The sequence below is a fragment of the Hemicordylus capensis genome, chromosome 4 (assembly GCF_027244095.1).
Source record: "Hemicordylus capensis ecotype Gifberg chromosome 4, rHemCap1.1.pri, whole genome shotgun sequence".
Taxonomy (NCBI): domain Eukaryota; kingdom Metazoa; phylum Chordata; class Lepidosauria; order Squamata; family Cordylidae; genus Hemicordylus; species Hemicordylus capensis.
Genome location: NC_069660.1, coordinates 90418129 through 90431503, shown reverse-complemented (window position 1 = coordinate 90431503; position 13375 = coordinate 90418129). Strand labels below are relative to the sequence as shown.

Sequence of the window (13375 nt, the reverse complement as noted above, 5' to 3'; positions counted from 1 at the left end):
GGTCCAAAGGAGAAGTGTCTTCAGGCAGTGTTTGGGACCCAACCATAGACTGCCCACTTCAAATGTTATGAGCTTTTGATGACACTTCTATTCCCACATATAAAGGGCAGCTACAGGTGGTTGCTTAAGCCACCTAATGGCACAGCAGGAAAATGACTTAACTAGCAAGCCAGAGGTTGCCGGTTCAAATCCCCATTGGTATGTTTCCCAAACTATGGGAAACATCTATATTGGGCAGCAGTGATATAGGAAGATGCTGAAAGTCATCATCTCATACTGCATGGGAGGAGGCAATGCAGGGATTTAGCAAGGTTGGAGTGGGCCCAGACAAGATTTTAAAATGGTCCCCCCTCTACTGAAGCTCAGCTCATGAAGTAAAGAAATCTTAAATGAGGCTGAATAGTGGTAACAAAAAGCATAGTTTTTTATAGATAGATAGATAGATAGATAGATAGATAGATAGATAGATAGATAGATAGATAGATACACACACACACACACACACACACACACACATATACATACAAACCTATGTGCCACAATAGCACATCATCCTAAAGTATTTTTTTAAAGGTTTTGTAAATTGTGGACGATGCAAGTCATTTAATGGTACTAGAGAAAAGACATGCTGTTCTGGTAGCTCCAGGTCTTAACACTTACATCAGTTTCGGAGGATGAATACAACTTGCCTGGGCGGGTACGTGCGTGGCTGGGGCAGTCAGTCATGTGACCTGCCTCTGGAGGGGCCCCCAAGGCAGTGGGCCCCCAGACAACTGTCTCCCCTTGCTCTATTATAGTTACGCCCCTGAGGCAAGGGCAAACCACAGGGCTCTGTGTTCACCAGGCATCAACACTGACTCGACGGCACACTTTACCTTTCAGATGGTTGCTTATCCTATGGTGCCCACTTGTACACTTACTGCAAGGCACATGGAATCACAAGGACATATGCATACCTGTAGTATACAGATATCAGATGATGCAAAGTTTTCTACATCCCCATAATAAATTGCAAATGTGGGATAGAGAGGATGTGATAAACTTTGCCTCATTCCACAGCCAGATGCTACAGACGCCAGGCCATCTGTAATATCCTGTCATAAGGGGATTCACACTTTAGCACACCCCCTGTAGTCCACATTTCCAACTGGTTATGGGGATATAGAAAAATGTGCCTCAATTCAACTGGCCACAACAAGACAAATAGTCACCTGTAGCCTCTCATAATTTTACTGCAACTAGTGACAGCTTACCTGGGAATAGAGCTCTGCTGATCATGCCCGGCATAACAATGAAAAACATTGGGAAGATTTTCAAATAGCCACCCAGCACTGATCCACCTTTCGCATGAGAGAGGCTCTTGGCAGAGAGAGACCTTTGCACTATTACCTGAAGTACAGTACAAAAAAGGAGACCCAGTTACAAGGACACTTTGGACAGAGGCGTTATTTCACATTTTCTTTGTAACAGAAGTTTGGAATCATAATGGTTGAAGCAATTTCCACTGAATTACTGAAAAAATGGCATCCCCTGAATAGTGAAGGTCAGATAAAATGTGTGTGTAGAATTCCCAGAATTATTTAAGAGATAAGCTCTGTAAAATTAAGAGAAGTTATCTGCCTAACATCTATGTGAAACGTAAATGTCAAAATAAGGCATGTAAGATATCTTAGCAAAATTAGATAGTTAAAACTTATGCTTTTAATTTAGTAGGGGGTTAAATATAAAATACATTTTATATGTTTAAGATATAGCTTTATATAATCATTTGTGAGCTTTAAATGTGGTATCCAATTAATGCTAAAGAAATGGCTTCTGTTCTTTTTACTGCCTCACATCACAGAGCAGAGTTAGGGTTACTGCGCTGGACACTGAGGACAAAAATTGTTCAATTTTGCACTTCATTGCCTTTTCCTAACAGTATGCTTGAAGTCTGCCACTGAATTCCTTTATCTAATGTGTGCTTAAAATTTGGATAGTACAAATGACGCATACGTGTTTTAAATACAAGGGAAGGAAGATCTCATATTCTGCTCACAGATCTTTACTGAAAATCCCAATGGGTTCTCTGTTCAACCCGTGGAATATTTTCCATGCATATTACTCCATAAGAACCATTCTTAAACCCCAACTGTGGAAGAAAATGATGCAACTAACACTTTGCAAGAAAAACAAGTGTGAGAAAAAACATTACCTGGTCTGTGCACCAACACCAAAGAGCAAGCACTGAGAGGCCAAATATAAGCCCAGGCCATGGAATATCCCCAGTGACAGGATCCCTGAGCATGTGGAAGGCATCTTGGCGTGGCAAATGACAGGTAGTGTTCGGGACAATGACACTCGGAATTGCAGTCCTGTACTTTTCTTGCAGTCCTTCATACCACCCAACTTTCTCAAAACCTGAACAGAGAGAGCCCACAGTTAACAACCCCATTTCATTCATTCACCTCCGTAGTCTTTTTCTCCCCCCACCCCCCGCCATCCAGGCTTCTTTCTTCTTGTATCTCTCCCCTATATTTGTGGAGATGTCAGTGAAAAGATGAATGAGGAACCCAGTCAGCATATAGTCAAAGAATTATAGGTTGGGTGCATGGCCTTGTGTGCTGCAATCTGCACAAAATTCTGGGAGAGGTAATAAGCAGTTGAATTCTCCCACTCTTGTCTTTCAAATGCTGCTTTAATTTTCATATAGAAAATGATGGCTCTGAGGGACCATTTTGATACAACCACTTGCAGTTGCATTCTTGTGGAAAGGAGACAATATGGCACTTCTCTCTGTGATATCTATTGTGCTATATATATGTTGAAATTAGTAATTTCTACTATACTAGCTTCTAATTCAGCTCATACTAGGTCGCCTTAGTCATTCAAAGATATTCAACATGCTTTGTTGAATATAAGTGCTCCTTATCATCCATATCAACTTATGATAAGTGCTCAACTGTATACTTCTACTACTACTACTACTATAAATATTTATATACTGCTTATCAACAAAAGTTCTCAAAATGGCCTAAACAGCAAAATAAATCCCTAATAAATAAGATGGCTCCTTGTCTCAAAAGGACTTGCAGTCTAAAAGAAAGAAACATAAGGAGCCCCTGGTGGCGCAGTGGTAAAACTGCCGCCCTGTAACCAGAAGGTTACAAGTTCGATCCTGACCAGGGGCTCAAGGTTGACTCAGCCTTCCATCCTTCCGAGGTCGGTAAAATGAGTACCCAGAATGTTGGGGGGCAATATGCTAAATCATTGTAAACCGCTTAGAGAGCTCCGGCTATAGAGCGGTATATAAATGTAAGTGCTATAAGGTACCAGCAACAGGCACTGCTGGGATGCTGTGCTGGGGGTGAATTGGGCCAGTTGCTCCCCCCTTACTAAATATAAGAGAGTTGCCACTTTAAAAGGTGCCTCTTTGCTCAGTGAGCAGGGGCTTCCTGTCCCAAAGGTGGTTGCCTGTCCCCAAAGGGCTCACAATCTAAAAAAGAAACTTAAGGGAGTTAATCCACTCACCAGATTCACTTTCAGGAAATCCCACTCTCCCTGAAAATCTTCTATGAAGTGTATCTCATCTTGCGACATCATCTTGTTAGAGCTTCCTAGTTTTATTGTCTAATCTAAAGGCAATTTTGGTGTTGATCATATTGGTTTTCTTGCTCTCTGTGAGTAATTTTAACTTAAGGAACTCCCTACTTTTTGAGAAGCACTGTAAGAGTTTCTTGTTTGGACTGTTTGTGAGAACATGCAGGATTTTATTATTCATATGTAGCACACTGAGCCCTTTCTCATGACCAGTGGGAAAGGGCAAGAGGGTTAGCAGGGAGGACACCTCAAAAAGCTTACCTCCCCACAGATGAGCAGGTCCTTCCCTTTGGGCAAGTGGATTGCCCACCCAGACAATTATCAGCTGCCTCTGGTTGGTCCGAGGGCTGGGATGCCGGACTCTTCACTCTGCAGCGCCATACCCTCCCAGGCTCCCATGATTCTCTGTGTGAGTGTGAAGTGCATTATGGGGATCCCCCCTCCCTGGAGCAGGCCAAGAGCGCCACAGTTGGCCAGCTGTGACTGCAAGCAACCACGGTTGGCAGACGATTGAACAAATGGGGTTAGGAGAGCGCTTAGTCTCCTAAACGTGTTTTAGAGGGAAGCTCTGTCGGTGGGTTTGCCACCATGGTGCCATCAGGACTGGGCCCGATCCCAGAGGTACACATGCACATGCAAAACCAGACATGGCTTCCTTAGCCCGATTTTGCACGCACATGTGAATACCTTCATTGTTTTCCACTTTAAGCCTCTGCGATGGGGCAGGGTCAATTTCCCTCCTTACATTGGTCAGTTACAGTTCGATGTGGTCATTCTTCCCTCTGCAGATACCTTTTCAAGTCCCTTCTTCGAGTTGGATGATTCTATCAGCTAAAGGGGGAAGCCATACAATGATTTCTTCCTCTTACCTATAAACATGAGAACCAAAGCTCCAAGCACCATGATCACAGTCTGCAGGGCATCTGTGTATATCACAGCAGTTAAACCACCTGAAGAAAGAATACAGTTGTCAATGATCCCTCACTCTGTCCTGAAATTCAGTAGCCAACATCCAGATGAATGGTGCTCTGGTGTTGGTAACGTTGTCAATACCTCTCATTCTATAAGAGAGGGATTATTTTTGTCAATCTCTCCTCCTGTTCCCTCTGAAGGTAACTGTGACTTCTTAAAATATGTCCCTGAGGTACAGTCATTCACACAAAAACATGGACAAGTGTACAGACGTCTGTATGCTTGTACAACATAATAAGGCCATTCTCGTGACCATAAGAGTGGCAGGGAGGGCGGGCGATGAGGGAGGCAGGGTTGAACCTACCTTCCCCCAGATAAACAAGGAGCTCCTCTTCAGTGCACCATCATTTGCCCACATGATCTGTGCTGCTCCTGGTAGCACAGATCACTGGAGGCTGGGAAGATGAGCGTCATACACTATGAGCGTGGTGCATTGGCAGATTCCCCCATGAGTTGGGTGCTCTAGGCCCGCGACCGTGTGTGGACTCAGGATGCATGCAGCCCAATCACACACACAATTCCGAACCTGGGATTGAGGGCATGCTTGCATCCTCTAACGCTGGTTAAGGGCTGGGGTTAAAAGTCAGGCTAGTGGGGGCAGAAGCACTGAGATCACAAGCAATCCTGGCTGGGCTGCCCTAGCCTGGGTTGGATTGAAAGTGTGAATAGCTGTCGTAAATCTGTTAGCTCGGCTAACCCAACAGGATTTACAACCTCCTTCAGCACTCCCCAGTGAGTTAACAGAAAGCGGCAGTGGGACTGCACCAGTGAAAAATAAAAGGCTCACAAAGAAAAACAGTAAATAAATTAAATCCCCCGAAATGCACTAGGTACCCCCCTCTAACAATAACTGAGTAATAAGTGAAAGAAAACACAGAACAAAGGAATGAAAATAGCAAAGGACAACAGAAGCAAGGAATTAACAGAACAAAGCAGGAAGCACAAACAAGGCAAACTGGAACTCAGACAAAGTTTGGGAATTCAACGGCACACTGTCTGCAGCCAGCAAACATTGCGAACAGCACCTGAGCAATTGAGGACTACCAAATATATATGGCTCAAGAGCAGGGGCGTAACAATAGGGGGACAGGCAGGGCACGTGCCCTGGACGCCACCCTGGCGGGTCACGTGGGGGGGCACCAAAAAGTGGCATCCCCCACCCACCCTGGATCGCCTGCCGAGTGTGGCGGTGGGCGTGCGGCAGTGATTTGGCAGCGGCGGGCGGCAGCGGCGGCGGATCGCCCGCCGAATGCGGCGGTGGCTGGTGGCGATTGGCTGTAGTGGCCCGAGTGGCGGAGGATCACCCACCGAGGAGTACAGGCAGAGCGACGCCGAGGCCTGCCGCCTGGCCCAGCGTTGTTTCCCAACTGCGTAGGCGCCGCTCGGGCCGCTACAGCCAATCGCCGCCACCGCCGAATTGCCGCCACCGCCGCCACACTCGGCGGGTGACCCGCCACTGCCCGCTGCCGCCGAATCACCGCGCCGCCGGCGATCTGTCACCTGGGGCGCTGCCGCGCTGGCACAAGTATGTGGGGGCCGGGGGCGGGGGGGGCGCCATTTCAGGGCCAGAGCTTGCCCTGGGTGCAGTTTCCCCCCAATACACCACTGCTCAAGAGAACCAGCAGCCAATCAGGCTTCCCTGAGTCAACACTTCGGCTTCCTCTCTAGTGATCTCCTGCGCCTGCGTGACTTCCACTGAGCCTCCCTCTTGAGCCGTCTTCTCAAGACAGGTGAAATCCCAGGCTCCTTCCCATCAGAAATCATGTCTGGCAGCTGTTGCGAATCCTCAGCTCCAGAGTCTGGGCTCCCTGCCAAGTCCTGTTGCTGTGCCTCTGAGACCTCACTAGCAGGCGAATCCTCCCGTTCCTGCTCTGACTCTTCTGAGTCAGAAGTCTGAGCCATGACAATAGCCAAAATATCTGAATAAGGGTACTTACGTTCATGATTACCCAGGAGGCCAGACCTCTAACTTCTTTGGTTCTGTAAAGGAATCTCCCTGCTTTCCATACTCCAAATTAGCATAATATTATACAAAATAGTTACCAGCTATTGTATAGATGGCTGTCACTGCTAATAAGAGCACTGTAGAGAGGTAAAGGTTCCAACCCAGAGAAACCTGGATAAAAAGTGCACCAGAGAAAATATCTGTCTGAAACAAAACCAAAAACAGGGTTAATATGCAATGCTACTGTTAGTGACCCTCATTTGTTGTTCCTCTACCATAAACATAATGTTTGGGAAGATTATTTAAAATGTTCAAGTGGGTACAAAAAAAACCATGCAACTAATTCCATGAGCCCAAGGTAGCTTTAGACTTTTTCTTTTCTCAGACAGCGGCCAACTCCATGGCAATTTGCTTTCGAAACTGAGGGTAGTCTTAGACACCAGAAATGCTAGAGCGTACAGTAGGGATGTGCAAACCAGCTCAGGGTTGAGCTGGTTCACCATTGAACCGGGCCTGTTTGATCGCTTGCCCTCAAGCCAAACAGGGCCCGGTTGGGTTCGGCTCAACTTCGAGCTGAACCTCTCCCCAGGCCGGCTAGAGGGTTCTAGAAATGGGCGGGGGGGTCTTTTTTTAAACTTGCTGCCTGGACCAGCAGCTTCCAGAGGGGTTGTGACCCGGGCATGCAAAATGGCCAGTGCACACATGTGGTGGCCTTCAAAATGGCTGTTGCAAGCAGGCAGAGGGCCAGAAAGGCCTGTAAATGGGCTGAACTGGCTCTAAAAATGGGGAGGCCGGTGGGAGAGTGGGGGCAATTGGAGACCCTCCCACAGTCATGACAGCACCCCCCAGAGACCACCAGACTGAGTGGTAAGTTTTTGTTTTTTTAAAAATCCCACTTCTAGTGGAGAAAACCCCCGCTTCAATCAGGGCCTGATCCGGTTCGGCCTCAAGCCGATCTGGGGCCCAGCTCGACATCCGGTTCTATTCAAACTGAACAGGGCTTCCCGGTTCTGTGCACACCCCTAACATTCAGTTATGTGTATGTTGAAATAAGCTAGAAGTGGGGGTTGTACAATGTACAGTGGAGGTATCGATATAGCATGTCAAAATAGTTCATTGAGAATGGTGGACAGTTCTAAGTGAAAAGGGGTCAGAACTCAGACAGCTCTGAGCAGGTGATCAAAACAGCTGGATACAACTACATGAAGATGGATGCTCCTGAGAATGCTTGGAGCTTCCCATGCTATCTTACCCCCTGAACCGTCTGCCTCACAACACTATGAAAAAGCTCTGAACTAGAAGTCATGAATATATCCCCACAGGATACATACTGATATCTTGGTGAATATATACAGAATGAGAGACAATACAGATAGGTAGATTTGAATCCTTTGTCCTCCAAATCTTTTCCTCAGGTATTCTGGCATGGTGATTACACCTGAAGAGATGTAAACTGGGACAAAGACCCAGCCAAGGACCAGCAATGCCCAGGTAGCCTAGTTGGGGAGCGGGGGCAGGGGAAGGAGACAAAATGTACATAGATGTTATACACTTAGTTCTATGCATGTAATGGGAAATGCAAAACTCTGAGGGTAAAACAGCATAATTTCTATAGAACTGGATGGCATGTCCTGCTTGGCTAGGACCAAATGGTTGCTAGAGGAAAAGAAGCTTCTTATTATGGGCAATCAAAGAACTTAGGGCAGATTAGGGCATTGTGAATTCACACAATGAATCCAGACATGCAGAGTGCATCAACCCACAGTAAGTTCCCATGGCTTGCAGGATTCAATGTAGCGGGGGGGGGGGCAGCTTTAGGCTGTACATGCTTGAGATAAGTTGAAATTATTCATTTTGTTCACTTGCATAAAATATGCTCCTTTCCCCCCTGTTGATCTTTTGTTTTTAACCCCCGTTTTGAAGTATCTAGTACTACACTCACGGATGTTATTATTTCAAGCCTCAGTTCATAATAGCATGCATGGCTGATGGTTAACACATGAAAAAAAGAAGTAGCTGTAGGTAGCTTCTTGAGTGTGATGTGGTGAAGCAGTATCTATGGGATAAAAGTACTTGTTACCATTCTAGATCAATGCTTTTCAAACGGTGAAGAGTGAATCACTGGGTCACAAAAACCTTAGGCTTGCTAGACGTTATTCCCTGCTACCTGAGCAAAGAGGAACCTTTTAAAAGTGATGATTTTCTTTATTGAGCAGGGGGAGAGCAACTGGTCCTATCCAACCCCAGCACAACATCCCTCCAGTGGCTGTTGCTGGTGTTTATCTTATGTTTCTTTTTGGATTGTGAGTCCTTTGGGGACAGGATCAATCTTTATTTATTTATTTCTATTACTCTGTGTAAACTGCTTTGGGAACTTTTGTTGAAAAGTGGTATATAAATATTCATTGTCGTCGAAGTAGAAGTTAGTTGCTGAGAATAAAAAACTTTAGATAACTTCCAAATAAAACTGATGACAAAACACCAATAGTCGGTTTATATGGGCCTGTCAAATGATTTGATTATTTATTTTATTTATTATCAAATTATTTATTTATTTACACAGTCAGACAGGTGTTATTGACTGCTTTGTTTTATCCAGACATCGAGTCCTTCCCAAGGACCTGGGATGCCAGAATTTTATTATCAATGTTGTTGCTGTTATTATAGATATTGTCACAGAATATAGGCTGTTCCCAGTAAAGTTGCTTTTTGTAATTGGCCAATGGTGATTTCTGTGGCCCCTATGGTGTTCAGGTGCTCTTCAAGTTGTTTTGAAATTGCACCTAGGGCACCAATTACCACTGGGATTATTTTGGTCTTTTTCTGCCACAGCCTTTCAATTTCAGTTTGTAGATCTTTGTATTTTGTGATTTTTTTCTATTTCTTTTTCTTCTATTCTTCTATCCCCTGGTATTGCTATGACAATTATTTTAACTTGTTTTTCTTTCTTCTTGGCTACAGTTATATCTGGTGTATTGTGTGGCAGATGTTTGTCTGTTTGTAGTCGGAAGTCCCATAATATTTTTGTATCTTCATTTTCTACCACTTTTTCAATGTTATAGTCCCACCAATTTTTGGCTACAGATAGCTTGAATTTTTGGAGATGTTCCAGTGTATCATCCCTGCTACTTCGTCATGCCTTTGTTTGTAGTCAGTCTGTGTGATCTTTTTACAACAGCTGATTAAGTGGTCCACTGTTTCATCTGCTTCTTTACAAAGGCGGCACTTGCTGTTTGTTGTTGACTTTTTGACTTTTGCTCTTATTGCATTTGTTCTTAGTGCCTGTTCTTGTGCAGCCAGTATTAAACCCTCTGTTTCTTTCTTCAAGTTGCCATTCTTAAGCCATTGCCAGGTCTTGGTGATGTCTGATTTTCCACTTATATTGTGCAAATATTGACACCCCCCAAAAAAGTTTCTCGTTCTTGACCATTTTAAGTGCATCTTCTTCACTGTCCTTGATATATTCTTCAAGCCCTCTTTTGTCCTCCTCTACTGTTTGATGGACTTGCAGCATTCCTCTTCCACCTGAGCTGCAAGGGAGGTATAGCCTATCTACATCACTGCGGGGGTGCAGAGCATGATTGATGGTCATTATTTTCCTGGTCTTACGATCTAGCGTCTCTAGCTCTGCCTGGGTCCAGTCTATTATTCCTGCATTCTATCTGATAATAGGTATAGCCCAGGTGTTTATGGCGTGTATGATGTTCCCACCACTGAGTTTGGACTTGAGGATTTTTCTAACTCTCCTGAAGTATTCACTTCCAATTTTTCTTTTAACTTCAGCGTGTGCGATGTTATCAGCCTGGAGAATGCCCAAGTATTTGTAATGTTCTTTCTCTTCCAGGTTCTTCATCTTGCTTCCATTGGGCAGTTCTATTCCTTCTGTTTTTGTTAATTTTCCTCTGTTAATTATTAATGCAGCTCACTTGTCTAGTCCAAACTCCACTGCTATATCACTACTGAATATACGGACAGTGTTTAGCAGTGATTCGATTTTGGACTGGGACTTACCATAAAACTTCAGATCGTCCATGTACAGTAGATGGTTTATTTTACTAGATGTTTTAGATGTTTGGTATCCGAGGCCTGTTTTGTTTAGTATTTGTGAAAGTGGAGTCATGGCGATTACAAACAACAGAGGGGATAGTGAGTCCCCTTGGAAAATGCCTCTTCTAATGCTAACCTGTCCAAGTGTCTCGCCATTGATTGTTAACTGTGTACTCCACATGCTCATTGCTTTTTAAAAATAAATATCTGAATGTTTTTGCTGACACCAGTTGTTTCTAAACATTTTAGTATCCATGTGTGAGGCAATGAGTCGAAGGCTTTCTTGTAGTCAATACATGCAACACTTAGATATGTTTTTCTTCTCTTGCAGTTTTTAAAAATCATTTTGTCAATCAGCAGCTGGTCTTTTGTGCCTCTGGTGTTCGGGCAATTTCCTTTCTGTTCAACTGGAAGCTGTTTGTTAATTAATAAGTGTTGCATTACTTCAGCTGCTATTATTCCAGTTAATAATTTGAACATGGTTGGCAGGCAGGTTATCGGTCTATAATTACTTGGAACCGCACCTTTTGCTGGGTCTTTCATTATGAGATTAGTTTTCCCAGTTGTTAGCCATTGTTCAATATCACCTCCTTGCAAAATGTGATTGAACTGTTTTGATAGTTGTTTATGAAAGTTTGTTAGGTGTTTAAGCCAAAAGCCATGCAGTTCATTGTCGCCTGGTGCAGTCCAATTTTTAATTTTCTTTGCTCTTTCACTTATTAATTCTGGTGTTATTGTTAGATTTTGCATTTGTTGGTTACATTTTTCAACCTGTTTCACTCAACCTGCTTTTTTATTATAATCTATTGGATTGTCCCATAATTTTCCCCAGAATTGCACTATTTCTATTTTATTTGGTGTTTCTATCTTTCATGCAGTTTCTCCTTCTATGCTTTGGTAGAAACGTCTCTGATTCGACTGGAATTGGAGATTCTGCCTGTGTTGTGTAATTCTGGCTTCGTATCTGCTAATCTTGTTTGACACTACTGTTATTTGCTGCTTTATTATTTCCAGGACTTCTCTAATTTTCCTTGAATCTAGATGGTATTTTTGGATCAGATACTGTTTGGTGTTTTCATTCTTCAGCTTCTTGTCTTTCATATCTTTCAAATTACTAGCATCTGATCTAAGCCTGGAGATTTTATTTTCTAATCTAATCTTCCATTTACGTGATGTACTACTGTCTTTTTTTACAGGTCCACTGACCTTATATCCAAGCTCTTGTGTTGTTATTGTTGCTGCACTGTACATTAGTTGATTTGTTTCTTGCAAGTTATTGGTTGTTATTTCTGCAAGTGCAGCACTGACATCTTTTAATGCCTGAGCGAGTTGTTTTCTGGCAACTGTTTTTAGAGCTGGAAGTCGAATCCTGGTGGTTGTTTGGTCCATGTGCTCAGTTATTTTTTGCTTTAGTTCTTGTTGCTTTTCTATTAAACGGCATTCGGGTTTTTGAGGTGAAGGCAAAGGGGAGGTTGCCTGGTTTTGATTTTGAAACAGTTCAGCAACAGTGGCATCCTCTATTTCCAACACTTCCTCCACCTGCGCCTGAGCAACTGCTTCAATTGGTGATAATTCTTCTTCCATGTCTTGAGCCTGTGTTGCTCTTTGCAGTTCTTCCAGCTCAACTCCTGTGAATACTTGATTTCTTATTATGAATCTTCTCTGGTCTGCTAGCCTTTGTACTGTTATTTCTGTATCTGGATGCTTCTCTTTCCAAATTTGGTACATTCTTTTTAAATAACCTCTTCTAGTTGGACTAGACGAGTAATAGCAGATCATTATTTCCTTGTTGGCATTTTCGTATATTTTTTTTTCGGTTAAGCGACGTTTCTTCCAGTAACTTTGCTGTCTTCAGCCCTGGTTGCTCAACTGAAGATCCTGAGTCCTGTTGCCCACTTGCCACCAGATGTCCAGGGACTCCAGCACCTGGTGCGGTCCTTGTTGACCCGGGTGACGACCGATCCGGTATAGATTTATTAAGGTTACATCTCTCCATATTGTTGATGGGAGAGGCACTCTTTGTCTGGCTCCTCTGGTGAGACCTGTCCAGTATGGTTGGACCTCTGGCATAGCTCTCACCTTCCTCAGAGCACGCAAGCCCCACAACCACGCCAAGGTAGTGCCTCACTACTTCTTCTTCTTCTTCTTCTTCTTATTCTTATTCTTATTATTATTATTATTATTATTATTTTGTTTCATTTAATGTATATAGCGCCTGACTCCAAGGATCTAGGAAGTTCACAACAGTAAATACAATAAACACAATAAAACAAGCTATTAAAATTACTGCCTGTTCTCTAGATTGCAACTTGTAATAATGAGATTCTGTAAATTACTGTAAGGAGGCAGTAGAATAGGCAGAGCGTCCCATTCTATCTCATGTCTTTGGTTCAGCTTCGGGACCTGGCACAAGCCACACTGCTGGTTCACAATCAGCCTCCTGTATCAACAGCTCTCTTCTGTCCTCATATTAGGGGACACTCATGTGCTACAGTTTCAGCAGTCTAGAGGGCAGGAATAAGATCTTAAATAACTTCCATTTGCTTTGTGTTGCATCCTTTGGGCCTTTTTTACACACCTGCACATCAGCCAGTCAAAGTTGATAGAAAACGAAGGGGTAGAATTTCCTGGGAAATAGGCAGTGTCAGCCAGCTCCACCCTGCTTGACAGGCATAAGATTAGGCTTTAATATCACACATCACTGCTTGCATTGGTACAGTTCAAGCCAGTCCATCGGACTGGCAAGTCTGAATTTGACCAGTACTGCTTTTGGCTCAGAACAATCCTGCAGCCTTTTGGAAACCTCTTTTTTATTCATTCAGGTACTGGACT

The 13375-nt window shown here is 43.7% G+C and overlaps 1 protein-coding gene across 1 annotated transcript in view; it reads right to left on the bottom strand.

Annotated features, from left to right (window-relative positions):
- Positions 1-13375, bottom strand: part of SLC5A9 (solute carrier family 5 member 9) — a 55808-nt gene that overhangs the window by 23122 nt on the left and 19311 nt on the right. The window contains exons 5-9 of the mRNA XM_053313651.1: positions 7828-7992; positions 6595-6700; positions 4449-4529; positions 2195-2400; positions 1254-1389 (exon numbers count right to left, since the gene is read on the bottom strand). Of these exons, the coding sequence (XP_053169626.1) occupies positions 1254-1389; positions 2195-2400; positions 4449-4529; positions 6595-6700; positions 7828-7992 (694 nt within the window). The remainder of the gene's footprint in view (positions 1-1253; positions 1390-2194; positions 2401-4448; positions 4530-6594; positions 6701-7827; positions 7993-13375) is intronic.